Source organism: Myotis yumanensis, unplaced genomic scaffold (genome assembly GCF_028538775.1).
Source record: "Myotis yumanensis isolate MYYU_CA2020_CCGP unplaced genomic scaffold, mMyoYum1.0.hap1 SCAF_16, whole genome shotgun sequence".
Classification (NCBI taxonomy): domain Eukaryota; kingdom Metazoa; phylum Chordata; class Mammalia; order Chiroptera; family Vespertilionidae; genus Myotis; species Myotis yumanensis.
This window is the reverse complement of record NW_027223767.1, coordinates 42,429,778-42,450,884: the sequence shown is the minus strand read 5'-3', so window position 1 is coordinate 42,450,884 and position 21,107 is coordinate 42,429,778. Positions and strand designations below refer to the sequence as shown.

General features: G+C 58.9%; 1 protein-coding gene across 1 annotated transcript; it reads left to right on the top strand.

The window, feature by feature from the left end:
• Nucleotides 1-1,857: 1,857 nt before the first annotated feature.
• Nucleotides 1,858-20,821, top strand: NGFR (nerve growth factor receptor). Its single transcript, XM_070393002.1, has 6 exons — nt 1,858-1,996; nt 9,113-9,254; nt 12,593-12,952; nt 16,395-16,647; nt 17,862-18,022; nt 18,610-20,821. The coding sequence occupies exons 1-6, from the start codon at nt 1,934-1,936 to the stop codon at nt 18,909-18,911; spliced, it is 1,281 nt and encodes a 426-aa protein (XP_070249103.1). The 5' UTR covers nt 1,858-1,933; the 3' UTR covers nt 18,912-20,821.
• Nucleotides 20,822-21,107: the final 286 nt, after the last annotated feature.

Here is a 21,107-nt window from a genome sequence, read left to right as displayed (position 1 = left end):
GGAGGATTTAAATTAATGCCACACCATGTATACCCTTGGTAGTAAGCAGCGCACTGCTGCTGTTAGTACTAATGTTGCCCCTTCCTGCCTTCCACGAATTCAGCTGAAAGGGAAGGATGGGCCATAAAAGCCGAGGGAAAAGGAAACAGCTCAGAGGTAGGTCCCTGTCCCAGAGGAGGGACCCCTCAGGGATTTCTGAAGATGGGCTGGCTTCCTGGCCTCTTCTGCCAGCCAGCCAGGTGGTGGCTCGTCCACATTCGTGCACAATGATGTCTACCTGTCCTTCCTGGGTCTGCCTCCGGACTTAGTTGGTTTCCCAGGAAAGAAATTCACGGGGCAAAAATTTCCCCGCATGAATGAATGAATGACCTCCAGCTGATCTAGGAAATCACCGACCAACTGCCAGCATGTCCTCTTCACAAGGGCACTGATCTCTCCTTCCAGTAACATGGGAGATTAGCACTATTTTTTTTTCAAAGTCAAAACTGAGGTACACACACACACACACACACACACCCATACACAAACACACATGTTCAAGATCAGGGGGCTGGGATGGACTTTGTAGACATGCCCCCTGCATGTGCTACTGGGTCTTCATATCTGGGAACCAGGAAAGGGTGGGGGCAGGCCATGGTGAGCATCAAGGTAGCAGTGGGAAGACGGCTGGCACATTCCCTGATTTGGACCTGTCAAGGCTTCTGGGACATGGCGAGTGTGGGATGATAGCACAGCACACGGATGTGTACTTGGATGTGAGTCCATCCAACCGCTTTTCCATTTATTCTCTTCTACAGACCTTTACTGAGCACTTACTAGGACTGTGCACCAGGCATTCCAATAAGAAACCATAGTCATAAGCTAATGGAAACATCTGGCCTAGTAAAGGTATGCTGCTGAGGATACATCTGTATGTTTGTGTGTAAGTGTGTGTGTGTGTGTGTGTGCGCGTGAATGTGTGTGTGCATTTGTGCAAGTGACTATGCACATGGGGCTTGTCTGGTGACTGTACATGCACACATGCCTGTGTGAATGTGTAGGTGAGCATGCGTGTTTGTTATGACCACATGTGCAATGAGTGTGCGTGTGTGCTTGAGTGTGGAGGTGCACACACATATGTAGGATGTGCAAGTCTACATGAGTGCATGAGGATGGTGTGGGCATATGTGGTACATAAGTATGTGAGCTTGAGACTGTGTGTCTTCCTGTGTTATGTGTGCACACGGGTGATCCCTTCAAACCCATCATTTGAGAATGATGTAGGGATGGACTCCCCCTTGAATGCCACCCCCCTCATTCAAATAGCCACCTGCTACTCTTCCCTTCCCCTCCTCCTAGGCCTTTGCACTGGGAAGGGGCAGAGGTAGGGTCTGGACCAGAGGAGAAAGGGCAGGGCGGGCAGTGGACATCTTGCTGATAAAGGCTGGGTAGAGAGCAGCACACCAGGAAGAAGCTGAGGTCAGATGCTGGGGATGGAGGGCAGAGGAAGATGGGTAAGAGAGTGAGTCCCGAGGGTGGGCGCAGCCGGAGGGGAATGGGAGCCGCACTGGTCCAGGGCCCACAGTATCCGGGACAGACGTGCCCTGGGGCGGGCCTGGCACTCTGGGTACCGGGGCGAGGTGAGGGAGAGGCTCTGAGGGCTAGGGCGATGAGAAACGGCAGCGGGGCGCGCGGCCGCAGCTCGCCACACACCCTCTCCTCCTTCTCTCCCCTCCCGGAGGCAGCGGAGCAGGCGGGCAAGGTTCCGGGGGTGGGCGGGCTGGGCGGGGAGGAGGCGGGGCCGCCGCACTGGCTTCTCCCGGCCCCGCCCGCCCGCAGCCAGAGGGAGCGGAGCCTCCGCCAGCTCCGGGGGGCGGGTGCCGGAGCGCAGCGCAGCCCGATCTGTCCGCAGCGCGGACTAACTGGAAGTCGGCGTTGCCGCGGGAGGCGGACGATGGGGGCAGGTGCCGCCGGCTGCGCCATGGACCGGCCGCGCCTGCTGCTGCTGCTGCTGGGGGTGAGTGCTAGCCGGAGGGGAGCCCGCTCTCTTTCCCTGGACCGGAACCCTAGGGGTCCAGGTTCCCCCGAGGGAAAACAGAACCAAGCGCTGGGCTCCCAGATGCTGGGGATGGATGGCGGGAGAGGAGCTCCGATGCCAGGGTCCACGGGGGAGCGTCTAGGGTTCTCAGGGCGCAGAGGAGACCCTGAGATCCAGGGTAGAGATGCGGACCAGAGGTGAGCACGGATGCGGGCACTCCGGTACCTGGGTGTGTGGGTGTGGAGGCGCCGGGAGGGATCTCAGAGGAGGGGGTCCTGCGGTTCTTGGAACCTGGGTTCTTTGGAAGAGGGCGCTTGAATGCCAGGACCTCAAGGCGACTCCCCCCCCCCCCCCCAGCATCTTGATTTCTGGGGGGTCGTGGGACAGAACCCAGGCTAGAGAGGGATGAGGAATGCGACGGGGACTAGAGCTGTGAGGGGCAAGTGGGGCTGGAGATGCGGGGCTGGAACAATGGGGAGGAGGTTGGAACGACCGAGGGGACCGGGCAGCGGACAATGGGGACTGGCCAGACAATGGGGGGAGGGGCGTGGGACGCATAGTCTCGGGGAGTGGGGGTCGTCGGTTGAAGAGAGAAAAGTGGGTTGGGCAGGGCAAAAAGGGACGGCGGCGAGGGATGCAGAGAGATGGAAGCAAAATGAGAGGACGGAGAAGGAAAAGCGGCCCCTAAGGTGGTCGGGGCCCCGCGGGTCTGCCGAGGGGCAGTGGGGGGAGAAGAGGAGCAGAGGAAGGGCCGTTTTCCGCTTTTCCGCTCCCGTCGTGCGCTCTTTCTGGCGGCCTCGCCCAGTCGGGGAATCGCGCGGGGGACGGGAGGCTGGGAAGCGAGCGCCCACTTCGCCGGGTCGAACTCTGTCCCCAACCCACGGGCTGCTCCGAAGCGCTTAGTCCCGCGTTTTGAAGAAGCGCATCGGACAGGAGGGGAAGGAGTGGGCGTCGTCCGACCGGGTCTGGCGGCCGCCGGGTCTCGGGTGCGGGACTCGCCGGGAGGGGAATGTCCCGGCAGCGCGCAGCCCAGGGTCGCGGAGGCGGAGGCGGCCCCCAGGGGGCGCTGCGGTACGAGGGTTGCGCCCTCCGCAGCTGCGGGCGCCACTGGGGCTGCGCACCCGCCCCCCATTAAGTTAAGTGACCTGAGCGCCGCGCCCGCCGTTCCCTCGGCTCCAGCACCCGGGCGGGTGGGGATTCCGCCCCTGCCCGGCCCAACTTTCGGATGCAGACGCTGAGCCCTGAATGAGACAGAGGTGCCGCTGACGCCCCGGTTCTGTCTGGGCGAAGGACTGCGGTCCTCTGAAGCATCTAAGCCCGCCCTGTAGTTCTGACAGATATTCAGGACGGGTGACCTGGTGTGTGGCTATGAGCGGAGTGCCCCGGGGGTTTGGCATTGGAGGGGGTGTCCTCACTCTCCCTGACATCTTCACCCCTCATCGCGCCCCCAGGTCCCCCTCTTACTGAGATGGAGGCTGAGGCGCTGAGAGTTTAAACAACTTGGCTAGGATCCCACCGCCAGTTGTGCCAGAGTCCTGGCTGCACTGCCCGCCCCCGATTCCCAGCCCGGCACTGCCCGTACCTTTGAAGGGGCAGCCCGGCGTCCCAGCTCGGCAGGGAGCGGCGTTTCCCGGCGGCGGGGCGGGCTGGACACCATCCCGCGTCAGGCCAGCGGTGGGGTATGAAGGCTGGGGGGACCGAGACCTTCTTCGGGCGCGGGCCCCCCTTTCCGCGGCTTAGCGGTGGATACCTGTGGCTTCGTCCGAGGGTTTGGGAGTGACGGCGGGCACCTCTGCTGACAAACGCCGCGGGTGAGAGGCGCTTCTCCACCGGGAAGGGGGCGGGAGGTGGGACTGGGGTGGGCAGTAGTCGTGTGGATCCCGGAGGGGCGGGCGGGCGGGTGGGCGCCGGGCCGGGGCTGGAGGGAGTGTCCCCCGAGTGGAGGAGAGGCGAGGAAGGAGGAGAGCTGGGCGTGGAGGGCCTGGGGGCTGGGGGAAGTGGACCCGCGCAGAGTCTGCCGCCTGCAGCCCCTGCGGCTCCGCGGGCCGGCTGTGCGCACCGCGCGCTCCGAGTTCTTCCAGGGCCGGAGCGGAGTGAGCGCGCTGAAACCAGAGCGCGTCCCGGCGGGTCCGCGGGCGGGCGCGCCGGTAATGGAGGCACTTTGTCATTCAGACGTCTGTAACCGGAGCCGCCGGGCTGGCTAATGCGCCTAATAGGGATGCAGCGAGGGCAGCAAATAGGAGGACGCGAGCGGCCGGGCGGGGGAGGAGAGAAGGGGTTCCCACCCGGCTGTACCACCCCGGTCCCACTCACGTGCATAGATTCTTCCCGGGGGGGGGGGGGGGGTGGTGGGCGGGAATAATAAAATTGGTTGAATGACTACTATGTGCCACGCATTGCCTGGGTAATTTCTCTTGCATTATTGAACCCTCCTAAGGTGCCCTCATCGTAAATCTAGTTATTCCCGTTTTACAGTTGATGGAGCCGAACCTCCCAAACTTTCAGGCACGAAACCAGGCTCCCGCAGTTAGGAAGGGGTGGAGGCTTTGGAACCGAGGAGGCGTGGCTTGGAGCTTACTCTGTCCTCCCTGAGCCAGCCCCGCCCCCTTCTCGATCACGGCCCTGGAGGTTGCATCGGTGTCCTAGGCCCACACATTTGGAACTGAGTCCCCTGGCCCCACGCAGCACACCCCTCTGAGAGTCCCCATGCAGCATCCTCCTCCGTCATGAGCTCTTGTCCCCTACCCAGACCCAACCCCTGTCTGAAGGGGTGGGGAGCATGTGCCAATGCCCCGCCTCCCCCCGCCCTGCGAGTTTGCAGCGACCTCAAAAGACCCTCCCCATACGTGAAAACTCTTCAAGCCCATGGCGTGGCTGGTGGCTCCATTCACCTAAAGAACCCTTTGCTGAAGCTGTTGTGAACAGTTAGGATTCAACACACTGAAGCATTCGTATTCAATTCTTTCAACTATTTTTTGGTGTGTTTTCTATTTTGTCTAATTAAAAAAGCATTTTTTTAGATTTTTAAATCAGTTTATCTAAGAGTACTTCCACCTTAGTTTCTTGAAAGCCTTGAAATGGCAAAATAAATAAATAAAAAGATTGCACACCATTTTCAAAAAATGGGATGAAATCATTCAAACGGGAAATGAATAAATGTAATCGCGTAAATCTCAGGCAACTGCATCTATCATTTTGGTAAATTGGCCATTTTGGAACAATTAGCCTGGATCCTAGTCTTCCCTCCCGGCTTCCCAGGATTGCCCTGGCGTGAACCAATAGAAGGTGTGGCCGGGGCCAAGCATCAGGCCGCATAGCAGAGGGACCTCTGTGGGCCTCAGTTTCCCCATCCGTCAGAGAGGGGATGAAGGCAACCCCTCAAGTCTTTCCCCCTCAGCATCTTGGCTTCTAGAATGGCTGTTGGGGTGACATTTCCTTTCCGCCCATGGGACTGTGGTTCCCCACAGAAATCAGGGACCATGTCGCATTGGAAACTCTTATTCCAATGCTCAGTAAATAGTTGTTGAATTACTTAACTTCAAGGAGAGCAATTACCCATCCTCCTTTGGTCCCCATGCCGTCCTCATACTCCTTGGTAGCGAAGACTTGCTTCATGTCTACCCTGCCCCTGACTCTTAGATGGTTTCCTTTTTTAGGGGGTGGCTAAGGCCCCCCCCACTACCTCCCACCCAGGCTCAACTTGCTCTCCCCAAGACAAGATGCTTCTTTGATACCTAACAGTTATTTAACTCCTACTATACACCAGACAGATTTGCATAAATCATTTCATTTCATTTTCACAGCAACCCTGAGCAGCAGATACAAGCGCCCAGTGTGATTGGGGGGTCCGGGGGAGAGAAGCACTGAGGCTCAGAGAGATTGAGAATTTACCCAAAATAACATACTATTAAGAAGCAGATCGAGGGTGTTTTGAAATAGGGAACATAAAACAAGCACAGGAAATACTTGGTCAGTAATTACATGGACTCGATTCCAAATGCAAGACTTGGGAGAGGAGAAAGGACCACCAGCTGCAGCAGGAAGAGCAGGCTTGGAAGAAGAGGGGAGGAAGAGGGGCTTGTACAAGGCTGCCACCTCGATGACTATTATGCAATATACAGATTGCGTGTCATAGAAATGTACACTTCAAACCTATATGATCTTACCCAGCCAGCATGGCTCAGTGGTTGAGTGTCGACCTATGAACCAGGAAGTCACAGTTCCAATCCTGGTACAGGCTCGATCCCCAGTCAGGGGTGTGCAGGGGGCAGCCAATCAATGATTCTCTTTAATCATTGATGTTTCTATCTCTCTCTCTCCTTCTCCCTTCCTCTCTGAAATCAATAAAAAAATTTTTTTAAAGAAACCTATGATCTTTTTAACCAATGTCGCCCCAATAAATGTAATTAAAAAATAAATAAAATCACTTGCCAATTAGGAGAGAGAGAAAAGAAAGAAAGACCTCAGAAAAGAGAAAGAGATTTCCCAAGCATATGAACATCTTACTCATTCATGTAATGCTTACAGCAACCCTATGAGGCAGGTCCGGTCATAATGACCTAATGCAGAAGATACTGAGCCACAGAGAAATTCAAGACTGGCCCCAGATCGCCTAGTGCAAAGCGATGAGCCAGGATACGGAGCCACAGAGGCCGCTGAGGACGAGGGCAGTGTGGCTAGCTCACATTCTCTTCTCCAAGAATTGCCCCTCCTGGTTTGGAGCCTCCTTACACTCATTTCATACACCTTCCTACCGAGGCTAGTGCCACAGTTCCCAAAGATCCCATGAGATCTAGGAGGTTAGAATGGTGTGGGAGGGGCCTTGCAGGTCACACACTGGTAGTGGCAAGAGTTGCCCACTGATATCTCGGCAGGAAGGGAGGAGACAGAAAAAGTATTTTATTTTTTAAAATATACTTTATTGATTTTTTTTTTTTTTACAGAGAGGAAGGGAGAGGGATAGAGAGTTAGAAACATCAATGAGAGAGAAACATCGATCAGCTGCCTCCTGCACACCCCCTCCTGGGGATGTGCCCGCAACCAAGGTACGTGCCCTTGACCGGAATGGAACCTGGGACCCTTCAGTCCACAGGCCGATGCTCTATCCACTGAGCCAAACCGGTTAGGGCAGAAAAAGCTGAAAGGAGAACTGAAAGAGACAATCGTGTGGTAGTAATTTGGGATAAAAAACACAAGGGCTTCACTGCACAGCAGCCCGGAATAATCACTGGTGTGAATACTGAGTCCCTGAGTCACGGGGAAACCATGAAGACATGTTCCAGTCGGGGAAAGGTGCAGCCACTCTGGTGAAAATGAAAAACAGGAGGTGATTAGAGCAGCAGCGCCTTAGCTCTCGGGAAGCTCAGCCATCCAGAAGTCATTCCGCCGAGTTCTAGTTAAGTGAGCTGCCTGTTTAGTGCCAGGTCCCTGTCAGGCTCTGGGACAACAGCCTGGCCCTCAGGGAGTTGACAGTCCAGTGGGGGATCCCGTGAAGTGTCAGAGCAGACACGAATAGTCCACAGGGAGAACGCGTAACAGGGCAGCCCGCCTGATCTGGGGGTGAGGGGGGTGGGGGTGGGGAAGACACTGGCCCACTTCCTTGAGGAAGTGATACTTAAACGGAGCCCTAAAGGATGAAAAGAAATCCAAACAGACTCTTCTATAATCTCACGCGCCTCCTGGGGAAAGCCTGTATCTGGGACTCCGCCTACCCCCGAGACTCCTGGTCTGCAGATGTTCCCAGCACCATGTTCCTGCCACCTGGGAGGAGATGGTGGCAACGCCCGAGGTCCCCCCTCCTGTGCTGCCTGCACCCTCCCTGCTGGTCTCTTGAGGACCAAAGGCTGCCTCGTAGACCGATCCAATCTGTCCACCCCCCCCGGTGCCTCCACCTAACCCTGGTGAGATCTCAGGCTATCTTCAAGGTCTGGAGCGAGGGGAGTGTTCTTGGCCATGACCTGGTCAGCGAGGAAGCAGAGGGATGTCCAAAAGGACCTTTAAGGCTCCCTCTGCTCCCACGACCTGAGAGCCCACACTTCCTGTCCATATCAAGTGGGAGCTGCGTGGTCTGGGACCAGGGAAACGGGCTTGGGAGTTTTATTAGACATGAAGTATTTTTTTTTAAGGAGCAGAAATATAAAGCAAGCTGCCAGCAGCCCCTTCCTCTAGGGAATCTGGTGCTAAATTGTTCCATCCATGAGCAAAGATGCCTCGGCGGCAGGAATCTGACTCCCCTTTCCCCTGGTTCCAGAGCTGTTCCCACTGGCTGCATGGGGGGCAGGGAGTGGGGAGGGCTGGTGCCTGGAAATCAAACCCTCGTGGAGCTGGGCTGCCGGGTGATGACAGCCGCCACTTTCTCATCATTGATAACAGGCGACCCTTTCTCACATCTTGGCGCCACACTCTTGCCGATTGGCTGGTCTTTGCTCTGGCCCTGAGCTGTGGCCACCTCTATCGAGCTGGAGAGATGGAGACTCGGAGAGGGAGAGCAGGGCAGGCCAGAGCTCCCAGTGCAGAATCAGGATTTGAACCCCAGACGCCACCCCTCGGCCTTCTGCTCTTGGCTACAGTACCTCCTGCCGGATATATAATATGCGGAATGGTTTTAGAATGGAGGACCTGGAGTAGGGAGGGCCCCGCTGGCCTTTGTTAGAAAAAGGCTCCCCTCCGGGCAGATGCAGCCCTGCAGGTGTGCAGCTTAGTCAGTGGCATTTGGACTAAATTTCAGCTGCCAGTTGCCCCCTGGCTGGAAGTCCCATGCGAGCTGCAACCTGAAGGCCCTCCGCTGGGCCTCAAGCCTCCTTCCCCATGTGGTGTCTCCTTGAGGTTCCAAGAGCTGCTGTGACCCCGAAATGAACTGTGCAGAGGGTCAGCCTGGGAGGCTGTGACCTCACACCCCCAGCAGCCTGCAGGGGTGCACTGCCCCCCACTGCCTTTCTTCCCGGCCAGCTTTGATGTGCCTAATACCTCCCCGGTGAGCTCATCCGGGCCCAGGTGGTTCCAATAGGAGGCTTTGGGGAGGGGTGTTTGATTCCTCGGAAGATACCCCCTCTCCTTTCTCCTGCCAGTCTGACCTTCCGATCTCCCCCGACCCAGGTGTCCTTCGGAAGTGCCCAGGAGGCGTGCCTCACGGGCCTGTACACCGACAGCGGCGAGTGCTGCAAAGCCTGCTACCTAGGAGAGGGTGTGGCCCAGCCTTGTGGAGCCAACCAGACCGTGTGTGAGCCCTGCCTGGACAGTGAGTAAAGGGTGGCCGGTGGGGAGAGGGGAGAGGAATGGAAGGGAGGGGCCGGGGCTGGGGAAGAGAGGCCTTACAAGTCCTCTGCCTCCTGGCAGGGTCTCCTGCCCACAGCTGCATGGGCACCGGACATGGGTCTGATGCAGGATAGGAGGCAGAAAGGGGAAGCTGAGAATGGATGAGAGAGGTATGCAGAGGAAGGCGGGGACCTGATGGGGGACCCCAAGGGGGAGCCCCTTCCCAGCCCCCAAGCAGAGAAGCCGGCTAGAAGAGTGTGGCCAGGTGGGAGGAGCAGCTGATACTAAGACGAGCTAAAAATATCACCCGCACTGCAAAATCAATGGCTGCCACTTACCCTCCGTGTTTTGGGGGGAGGGGAGGAGGATCAAATACTGGCTGCCCTGGAGACTGACCTTGGGGATCCTGGGAGGGTGTGGCTACCCCTCCTCCCAGGCCAGCTGTTCTCCAGCTCTGACTAAGGACGAAGAGCTCTCCCCAGGCAGCAGGGGTCTGGGTGGAGCACTACAGGGAGGTCCTTCTTGTGGGGAGAGGGGCACTGTGGCGATTCCTACCTGAGATTTCCTTGGGGAGGGGAGAGAATCCTGTCTTCCTGCTGGGTGAGGGAGGCTGCGGGGTGGTGCGTCTGGGGTCTGGAATCTGTGTGCTGTGGAGTCAGGGGTCTCAGCTCTGCTGGCTGCCCCTAGCCTCAGTGGCTGTCTTTGGGCTATGGGCTCAGTTGCTCTGTTGCTGACCCTGCCCAGAAAGCTTTCCTCACTGTCAGATCAGGTTTGCCTTCTCCCAGCCACTCACGGCCCATCCGAGGGCCTGTGGTAACCTTATCCAGCTATTCTGTAATCAGGCTGGGAACCAGGTACAGCAACTGGGGACTGAACCCACCTGCCAGCCTAGTCTTACCTCTGGATGCCTCCCCACCACCTCTACCAACACCTGCGTGCCCAGCCGGCCTGGCTCAGTGGGTGAGCGTAGATCTATGAACCAGGAGGTCACTGTTCGATTCCCGGTCAGGGCACATGCCTGGGTTGTGGGCTCGCTCTCCAGTGTGGGGCGTGCAGGAGGCAGCCAGTCAATGATTCTTATCATTGATGTTGCTATCTCTCCCTCTCCCTTCCTTTCTGAAATCAATAAGAATAAATTTCAAAACAAAACAAAGCAAGAAAAACCCTGCACACCTCTCCATCCTTCAGACAACCACAACTCCTTGGTGTTCCCCAACATACTCTTCTCCGCTCTCTGTGCTTATGAAGCCTACAACTCCATCCCCCAGCAGAGGGATGCTGGGACTGGGTGGAGAGGCTGGACATCCTGTAATGTTTTTGTCATCTGGCCACCTGCCCTGGCCCTAGCCTTTCCATCCCAGGGACGGGTTGGCCAACCATTGCCTACCCCGGAAGCTCCCGAGATTGCCTCTCTCACTTCCCAGACTCCAGGCCAGGGCCTCTCCTCCCTGGACCCGAAGTCTCCCCGGATGGGCCCCCACTCATCTTCCGTGAAAGCAAAGGGTGGGGTAGAGGAGCCTGGGGGAGGGAGGGGAGCAAGCTCAGAGGTGGTGGCAGGAATCCTCCCTCCCATTTCCTCCTGCCCCCCCCCTTCCTCTTTCCTCCTCCCCTCACTCCCCAGCAGCTGCGTTAACAGGCTGCCTTTACAAGCCCACTTTATGGAATAGAGACCCCAGTGGACTTTCTATCCTCGAAACGTTTCCACAAGGAAACCCATTAAGCTCCTGCCTTCATTCTCTGCCAAAAAAGACCACATTTTCCCCACCCCTTAAAACCCTTTCCCAGGAGTTTTCTGCAAATTTTCTGTATTTTCCCATGAGCAAGGCCCTCCCTTCCCCTTCAGGGTGACTCTACCCCGCCTCCCTCGGCCCCCCACCACATGCCAACCAGATAGGAGCCTCTTGTTTATTTAAACTGGAAGTAAGTCCTACCTCCGCTGATGTGTTGGAAGTCCTTTCTGCTGTCTGACTGAAGTTCACCATACTTATCACTGCCCACCCCAGGGGCCCGACCTTTATAGATCCCTCCTGTGTGTCAAGCGCTTTACAGTGGAATTCCACTTGTTCCTCACCACAACCCTGTGAGTGGAGATATTTTATTCCCTATTTTACGGAGAAAGAAAAAAGCTCAGAGAGGTTACGTAAAGCACCCAGAGTTACACAGCTAATAAGTGACGGAAGCAGCTTTGAATCCAGATCTGCCTGATTCCTAGGAAGAGAAATACAGGGCTCCCTTGCCAGAACGGACTCTGTTCTCTTCTCCCCCCAATTTATTCCCCTTTCACCTCTGTCTGGCTTTCTTCTTTGCTTCTTTACCCCCCACCCCCCAAGTGCTCCATGTTGTCTCTTGGGGCTTTAGAGGGCTGTGATCAGATCCCACAACAGGCCTTGATTTCTCTTCAGTGGCATCTGATACTTTCTCCACTTCTGCTTCCACATTCTGAGCAGACCTTCCCTGGTTCTCAGGTCACTAAACCCCTGCTCTTCCTCCCCTGGGAGCAAGGATGCATCCTCCTGGATTCAGATTGGCATGAGTTCTCCAGCCTGGGCCTCCTCTTCTTGCACCAGAAGGAGAGGACCTGGCACCCCTGGCACCCCTCCCCCTATTATTGAGAGAGCTGCCTTAGGAGTGAGCTTGGAAATCTCCCCTCTATGCCCTTTGAAAGGGCAGAGGACGTTATATGCAAGTCCTTCTTTCTTTCCAGCTCCAATCCCTCCTGCTGTACCTGAACTTGCTTGCCAGGATTCCCATCCTACCCTCCAGCCTTTCAGCAGCGTGGGGGAGCGCCATGGGTGGGAACTTAAGCTGTCCAACCCTAGTTACTCCCATTGGGGCCACACCTGAGCTCCCCTCCCCCCACCTGTGGAAGGGCAGCGGAGGCAGGAGGCTCCATGCCTGGGCCGGGTTCGCAATCCAGCTCTGGCCTGCGGGGAGGGCTGGGTGGGAACCACCTGTAGATTATTCCTTAATCTTGCTGGGAACTCTCTAAGAGAATTTACCGAGTAATTTACCTGCCCCAGCCGGGTTACCCCGCCAAGCCTCCGGGCCATGGCTTCCCCGCCTGGAGCAGGGGCTCCTGGTCCCCTTCCTCCTTCCCAGTGGGTTGTCACAAGCTTTCCCAGACTTGGGAGCAGGGCCCCGAGGGGAGAGAGAGGGTGGGAATCCATGAGGGGGCGAGGCTGAACCAGGGAGTCAGCGCCCTGGCAGAGGTGGGGGAGGGATGGGGAGGGAGGGCCTGCAGCCCTTGCCTTCCAGCTGCCCAACAGGCCGGCGACTACAATCTGGGCCCACGAGAGCTCCCCCACATCCCTTCGCCCGCAGGCGTGACGTTCTCCGACGTGGTGAGCGCCACGGAGCCCTGTAAGCCGTGCACCGAGTGCGTGGGGCTGCAGAGCATGTCGGCGCCCTGCGTGGAGGCCGACGACGCCGTGTGCCGCTGCGCCTACGGCTACTACCAGAACGAGACCACGGGCCGCTGCGAGGCGTGCCGCGTGTGCGAGGCGGGCTCGGGCCTCGTGTACTCCTGCCAGGACAAGCAGAACACCGTGTGCGAGGAGTGCCCCGACGGCACGTACTCCGACGAGGCCAACCACGTGGACCCGTGCCTGCCGTGCACCGTGTGCGAGGACACCGAGCGCCAGCTGCGCGAGTGCACGCGCTGGGCCGACGCCGAGTGCGAGGGTGAGCGCGCCGCGGCCCGCCCCCCCCCCCCCCCCCCCCCCCCCCGTCCCGGCTGCAGACCGGCCGCAGGCTGGGGAAGGGCGCCCCCTGGGGGCCGGGGAGGGCCAGGCCTGGCTTGAGCAGGGGCCACCTTCCCTGAGGCCTGATGGAGGGGTGGCTCCCCATCCTTCTCACCAAAGGCCCCCTCTCCCTCTTCCCTCCTTTGAGCTAAGCGTTTGGAAAGCCAGCCTCCTCCTCCCAGGCCACAGCTGCCACATCTGGCTGACCGCTGGCACTGGGCAGGGGGCAGGTAAGCAGCTGGGGAGTGGCCACAGTGACCACAGCTCAGAGCCGGCTTCCTGCACCGGGAAAGGGGCTCGAGGACCAGGAGCTGGGCCCCTTCGCAGGGAGGCCTGGTCTCGGTCCATGGCGGTCGGTGCTCTGGGACCTGAGACGGAATCCACCCTGTCACTTGCTACCTGAGGGATAGTCGTTGCAGAGGTCAGTCCCGTCTGGGACCCCAGTGTCCTCACTGGGCAGTGCTGTGGGTTAGAGAAGGCGGCCTGCCTGCTTCAACCTGTGGCATCTGGGAGGGGGCGTGTCAACAGTCATGTTTTGTTTAGTCGGGGATGAAGTTGGACCCGGGAACACTAAGGAAGCCGTGGGGGTGGGACTTTGGGGTGGAGGGGGAGTGGCAGGAGCCCCAGGATGAGAGGCGGGGTGCAGTGAGGCCTCAGCCCCCGCCCCCCCCAGGGGAGGGTGGGAGGGAGTTGTGTGTGCCCCCCTGAGCCAGGCCCAGGCCCGAAGGAGGTGGGGTGGATCCTGGGATGGGAGGAGAGCACCATGGCAGCGAGAGCAGACGGTTTGGGTCTCTGGTTGGTGCCATGTCTCGGGGAGATGGGAGGGCTTTTCCGCTGCAGGGAGAGGCCGCCATGCTTCACCCTGTGGCGGGGGCCACTTAGCTACTCCCCTAACCCTCAGGATACCCTCAGTCCCGGCAGGCAGTGCAGCACCTCCTTAGGGAACCCCAAGTGTGATGGGAGAGAGACAGCCTTGGCCTGGTCTGATGAGGACGTCAAGGCCTCAGCACTCATTCCTAGGAGAGCCCTCATTCTGGTGGCGGCAGCACAGCCTCTGCCTTCAGTGGGTCCCCAGTCAGATGCGGGGGTAGGTCCCCCTTGTGGGAAACCTGCAGTCTGACATTGGCTCCCACACAACCTTCCCTGCCCCCTCCCCCCGTGGCCACCGCCCCCCAACACACACACCTCTGGCTCAGGCGGAGGGGCTGTTCAGTTGGGCTGGGCCAGGTGTGTGTGTGACGCTTCCTTGTATTGGGCTGGGGGGTGGGAAGAGGATGGGGGTACAGAACATGGTGGTTCCGGTGGCAATTGCCCTGGGCCAGGAGACAGGCAAGTGGCGCCAGGCGCAGGGCAGGGAGGGAGTCTCAGCTGCTGGCAACAGGCAGGCACCGGCACAGCTCCCCGGGCAAGTCCAGACCGGCTGGTGGGGGGACTTAGTCAGCGGCTCGGTTAAAGCAAAGAAAGGTGGTGGCTGGGGGAGGGGTGGGCTCTGCCTCTTTGGGGGCACTCATAGACCCCTCCCAGATCGCACCCCACTTTCCCAGCCACCCTGAAGGGGGAGGGTCCCGCTGAGAGCTGTGTCTACCCTCTGCCCCTCTACTCGAGCCTCTGAAGGGTTAAGTGTGGGCTCAGGGGCAGAGGGACCCTTCAGGAAATGGAATTTGATTCACTCACTGGGTTGCCCCTTCCCCTGCAGTGCATTGTACTTTCTCGCATATACATTTCAGGTGTCAACATGGTGACACCCCCACCCTTGGGGCAGGACCCCCGCCCCCCCATTGCCTAACCTGGTCCCTCTTCCCACCCCCAAGTCTGGCAGCTCCCATTCCGGAAACGGCTGTCAGGACCTGCCAAGGGCTTAGGGGCTGGAATGCTAGTGGACATGGCCACATCTGGATCTCATCCCCAGCCCCCACCGGGGGGATTGGAGCAATGTGGGGAAATGCCCGGGACAGCTCTGTCTTCAGCCGGGCCTGTCCCTCGCCACCCCTCGCAGCCCTTCCCCACTGCGATGGTCCGGTTCACAGCCACACCTTCAGCTGATGAGTGGGGTCATCTGAGGGCTCAGGCTGCCCTGCCCAGTTCCCTGGCAGGACAAGAGGAGCCCCCCGCCCCCCGCCCTCCCGGGTGAAATGCCCTCTTTGGGGCTATGAAAGACAGGGCTACATCTCCTCCCTTGTCTGCCCCGCCCCCTCCCGGGACTGAGATGGGAGAATGGGGCAGCAGATGGCAGCCCCCTCCCCAGTGCCAGCCAAATGGATTCCAGATTCACATCTGGGGGCCTCACCCCTCAGAAGGTGCTGAAAACAAGGCTCTTTGAAGCATCCTAGTCTGGAGCCAGGAGGCCCAGAGACCATTGGGCAGCTCTGACTCCAACTTGGGTGGGCAAACTGGGAGCTGGGTGAGGCTGAGCTGAAGGGCAGAGCTGCCTTCCCCATCACCCCATCGGTATGTCCCGTCCGCTTCCCCTCCTGCCCTAGGAGTGGGAAGTGAAGACGGATCCGGTAAGCAGCATTGCCCAGACAGGCACCCCCAGGCAGACCAGAGCCCACACCCCCAGGAACTGCCCCCAGCTGGGTGACAGAGTGGAAAATCCCGCCCACCGGTGCCAGGAGGTACCTGGGTCCCCTGCCAGAGAGGCTGGCAATACCCAGCTGGCATGAGAAGGCCTAGGTGGGTGGCGAGGCACGGTCTCCGTCCCCCGAAGTGCTGGGCAGTACCTGCTTCACCCGCCCTCTCTCCACCAACAGCCTGCCTCCTGCCCAGGGAGGGTTTGGGCTACTTGATACTCTTCCCTGGGTGGCAAGATCAGAGGGTGCAAGGACCACGCGGGGCAGGAAACGGCTAGCCGCTGTCCAAGGACTGGCTGGCTAGAAGCTAGCTCGCGTGGCATCCCCGCCCTGCCCAAGCCTAGAGCTAAGACAGCAGAGACTGGACAGGAGGCTGAGTGCCAGCTCTGGGGAGGGGATTGGGGGAGGGGAGTACCCGAGTACCCTCATCCTTCCTTAGGACAGGGGTGACTGGGGCCACTGGGGCAACCTAGGGCCAGAGGGGTTACAACATTGCCCAGAGGGACGCCAGCTAGAGGCTTCCCGGGGCTGACGCCCTCTTCTTTGTGTGCCAGGTTCTGGGCCCCCAGTTTCTAGGACCACAGCTACCTCCGGGATGGAAAGGAGCTTAGAGAGCATCTCTCTTAATATCCCCATTCTATGGGCGGGGAAAGGAGGGGACCTAGGTCTCCTGCGTCCCAGGCTCTTGCTCTCCACCATATGGGTAACAGCTGGGCACACGAGCACCTGGAGTGGGCTGGGGACTTAAGACTCAGATCACAAAGGGAAGGGCTGAGGGGAATGGGCGCTCAATCCTGTCACCGTCCCTCCCAGAGATCCCTGGCCGCTGGACTACACGGGCCACGCCCCCAGAGGGCTCGGACAGCACCGCCCCCAGCACCCAGGAGCCCGAGGTACCTCCAGACCAAGACCCCGTGGCCAGCACAGTGGCAGATGTGGTGACGACCGTGATGGGCAGCTCCCAGCCCGTGGTGACCCGAGGCTCCAATGACAACCTCATCCCCGTCTACTGCTCCATCCTGGCCGCGGTGGTTGTGGGCCTCGTGGCCTACATCGCCTTCAAGAGGTGAGGGGCGGGGCAGAGAAAGAGACCTTTGCTCTCAAGGTGGGCTTTACTGTGACCTCGACCTGAAAATGCAGACACTCTTTTAACTCAACCCCAAAGCAAGCTCATCCTCACTCACCATCAGCTGCTCCACTCCCGGGTGTGGCAGTCAGCAGGCAGGGAGGGGAACTGCCCCTGTCCTTCCAGGTGTCAGCACCGCCCACTCCGCCCGCCCCCCCACTGCTCTCCCCGCTCTGACTCAGCCCGGAGCTGAGCTGCACACAGTAGGCTTGCTCTACCAACTGCCTCTGTCCTCATTCCCTGAACCCCATTGACCCACACAGGTACCTACACACGCACGCGTCTTTTCCTTCCCAAGTCACACTTGGGAGGCTGTGGCATCCACATCCAGAAGTCCAGGACTGCCAGGAAGCGTTTTAAAATGTTTAAGTGCATTTTTCATTCTTAAAAAGAAACAAAACATCAAAGTAATATAGGCTTGTTTGGGAAAATGCACACAAGAGTAATGTCTTGTGAAGCCAAAAGCAAAAGCCGCCTTTTATCTCCTCAAATCCTACCCCTCTCATCGTCGGCATCTGTTTGAGTCCCTTCCAACCATGTCCTGTGCATTTATAAACACATGCACATAAAACTTTGTAGTTGCACGTGAACGCGCAGGTTTAGCACCACTGAGATCACACTTACATATTCTACAACGTGCTTTTCACCAATCTCCCTCAGGCGAGCTTTCCTTGAGACATACAGATTATCCGGTCATTTCTAACCACTCACGCAATAATATGGATGGGTCATAATTTATTTAACCAGTTCCCTGTGGATGGACATTTGGTCTGTTGGCCGCTTTTTCTTAGTGCTTATAGTAGCAGAGGAAGTCCTCGTACTCCATGTGTCCTTCCCACACGTGCGAGCATTTTACAAGAGTAGATTGGGCAAGTGGAATTCTGGGAAGTCGTTTATTCATGCGTCATTCATTCCAGGAGCATGTATTGAACCCTTGCAGTGTGCACCAAGCCCTGGGCGCCCCTCTGCCCTCATGAGGCTTTCCGTGCAGGCCTGGGCCGCTGTGCAGAGAAAGGGGAACCTTAGGCACCGTGGCAGGGGTGATAGTTGGGTGCCCACTGAGCTCCTGGCTCACACACCAGATGCCTTAGCCCCATGGCCAGTGCGCCCCCCCCCGCCCCCGCCCTGAGGCTGGGCCTGTCCTCTGGCTCCAGGTGGAACAGCTGCAAGCAGAACAAGCAAGGAGCCAACAGCCGGCCAGTGAACCAGACACCCCCGCCTGAGGGGGAAAAACTCCACAGCGACAGCGGCATCTCTGTGGACAGCCAGAGCCTGCATGACCAGCAGCCCCACACGCAGACGGCCGCGGGCCAGGGTGAGCCAAGGCCGGGCAGGGGACTGAGGCAGGGCCATTAGGGGTGATGAAGATTGACTCTAGGAAGGACTGCCCGAGGGGCTGGCTCCCCGAGCCTCTGGGTGGAAGGATGGGAGAGTCGGGGTGAGGGAAGTCCTTTTCCCAGAGCGACTTGAGAAATGGAGGCTTTGACAAACTGGAGCATCCAGACTCATCAAGCTAATTGTCCCCCCTAGGGCTAATTACTCCCCCAAGTGGCTGCAATTAGCCTCCTGCCCTGGACTTCTGGGGAACAAGTGGTTAATTATGTCCCCTAATTAGTGGCCCAGCTCCAGGACACTTGCTACAGCTGAGTCTGGGACTGAGAAGTCTTGTCTCCTCCTCTGTCTGGATTAATTGCTGGGGGACGGGAAGGGGTCAGGGGGTGGAGGTAGTGCTGGACTCTGGGTGGGGAGGCACATGAGTCAGCATCCCCCCAGACCTCCTCCGCAGCCTGCACCCCCCACTCCCCCACCGAGCCAGGACCCCATCTTGGCCATCCCTCTGCCCGTAGGCCCTGGGGCAGGGGCCCTGGCGGGTGGTGTCTGACTCCCCCTGGTTCTTGGCAGCCCTCAAGGGGGACGGAGGCCTCTACAGCAGCCTGCCACCGGCCAAGCGGGAGGAGGTGGAGAAGCTACTCAATGGCTCTGCGGGGGACACCTGGCGGCACCTGGCAGACGAGCTGGGCTACCAGCCTGAGCACATAGACTCCTTCACCCACGAGGCCTGCCCTGTCCGCGCCCTGCTCGCCAGCTGGGCCGCCCAGGACAGCGCCACGCTCGACGCCCTCCTGGCTGCCCTGCGCCGCATCCAGCGAGCCGACATCGTGGAGAGCCTGTGCAGCGAGTCTACCGCCACGTCCCCCGTGTGAGCTGACCCGGGAGCCCCTGCCCTGCCCCACATTCCGATGACTGATGCTCCAGCCAACCCCCGGGGGCCAGCATCAGAGCTGAGCTCCTCCGGGCAGGGCTGTGGAGCCCGGGCCCCTAAACCACAGCCTGCCACTGACCCCTTGTGGCCCCATTGCTTCTGACCACACTCCCTCTGCAACGCCAGAAGTGCCCCTGCTGCCTGCCCCCCCTGCCCCTGCCCCTCACCATCTCCAGCCTTCTGCTCCTTCTCCCCACACTTCTAGGAGGGCCAGCTCCTCCCACCATAGCAGGTGTCAGAGCTGGGGGGGCTGACACCAGGGATGGTGTTGGGGTGATGACAAAGCCCCAGAGACTCAGAGAGAGACTGAGGAACCAGAGCCATGGACTCTACACTGTGAACCTGGGGAAAGAGGGAGCATCATTGTGGCCTAAACCCTCCCTCAGCCCCTCACCTCCCCACTCTGGCCAAAGATGAAGAGGCTCGAAGGCTGGTCAGAGCGGGAAGGGGGTACTGAAATCTAGTCCACCCTCTTGTTTTACCTACAGGACAGTAAGGCCCAGAGAGAGGCAGTGACTGGCCCAAAGCCACCCAGAAACGGGGTGGCCAAGTGTGGGCTGGCCTCCTCCTCTCTGAACGAGGGGTGCAAGCCCCAGCTTTGCTTAAAGACTGGGAGAGGGGGGCCAGGCGACCCTCCGGGGAGTGTTGTACAGCCAGATCCGGTCCACCCTCCACCATCTCCAGGCCTGTTCAACCCTGGGGGACACAGGATGCTTTACCCAAGGCTTGGTCCATGGATCCATCATAACCCGAGTCAGCTTGGGGTTTGTGGGAAGGGGTGCCACTTCCCTCCTCCTGCCCCCCTCAGGCATGTCAGTGTGGCATCTTGGGTGTGGCCAGTCTGTAGGTGCCTTCCATCCCGGCACAGACCCAGAGCCAACACAGGCAGTACTCGGAGTTAGGGGCTAAGGACCCCCCCCCCCCCCCCCCCACACACACACACACACAGCGGATGAGAAATCTTTTCTCCACGAGTTCTTTCTCTTGGGCTGGGACCGGATCCTGCCCCGGGGCAGCTGCCAGAGAAGCATCACAGGGAATTGAACTCTGCTCCGCCGTCTTCCCTCGCCCCCGGGTTTGGCGGGCCAAGGACGGCTGAGGCTCGAGCTGGCGCCTGCCTTCCAAGGGCCTGCACATGGAGGAATGCTGCCCCCGCCTCCCCTCCCCTGAAGCCACGGGTTTGGCTGGGCCCCCAAGGTTGCGATGAAGAAACTTGGACCGGTCTGGGAATGCAGCAAGAAGGAACTGAGTTAAACTGCGGGCCCTGGCCGGTCTTCCAAAGTCTCGAGGGCCCCACAAAGGACAGCTTTTTCCCTAGCTTGGTGCCAGGAAGGGGCCTGGAGGTCCCTCCTGGCCTGTTCTGTTTTGCTTGATGTTGGAATGAATGGCTCCCCCCTCTATTTAGCATGAAGGAGCCCAGAGCAGGGGGTGCGCCCACAGCCACCCCCTCCCCCGCCCAGGGTTCTCCCAACCCCCTCGCCAGGGACTGGGAACATTGTATGTAGATGGCGTTCCTTGGACCTCAGTCTGTGATGGGAGCAGGAAACTCACCCGCTGGCCCCTCGCCTGTGCACCCGGGAGTGGGGCAGAGTCCGAGGGTATTTATTTTCTGCCCCAGCAGTTGGGAGCGGTCGGAGGGAGGCAGGTATGTTTTAGCATGTGTTTGGTTCTGGGGCCCCTCCTACCTCCCTTTGGGCGGAGATGGAACCCTTGGGGCCCCCCCAGCTGGGGGGCTGTGAGCTCCAGACTCCCGACACCTTCCCCTCGCACCCTGTGTAACCATTTCTTGGGCCCTCCTGAAACTTACACATAAAACATAAATGATGAACATTAAATAGCAAAGAAAGAAAACTGGTGCGGCGACTTTCTGGAAGTGCATGTGTTTTGAGTTGGCGGAGGTTGGCTGTGTCACAAGGACCCAGGTGTCATTTCCCACTCAGGTCCCGTCCCGTCTCTCTGCCCTGTCTCCCTCCTGTACCCACACCACATGGGGAAGTTTTAACAGAAATCCAGCAAATGCGCACGTATAGCAGCCATGGAGTTAATTTATGTGGGGTAGGGAGGGAGTGGGAGCACTTTGTCCCCAGATCTGGGAGAGGGAAAGTGAACACGGCCATGCAGAAAGCCGGCCAGCTGC

Coding starts and splice junctions, on each gene's coding strand:
- NGFR (XM_070393002.1), top strand. CDS start 1,934: ATGGGGGCAGGTGCCGCCGGCTGCGCCATGGACCGGCCGCGCCTGCTG. Junction 1,997..9,112: donor TGCTGCTGCTGCTGCTGGGG/GTGAGTGCTAGC, acceptor CCCCCGACCCAG/GTGTCCTTCGGAAGTGCCCA. Junction 18,023..18,609: donor GCAGACGGCCGCGGGCCAGG/GTGAGCCAAGGC, acceptor GGTTCTTGGCAG/CCCTCAAGGGGGACGGAGGC.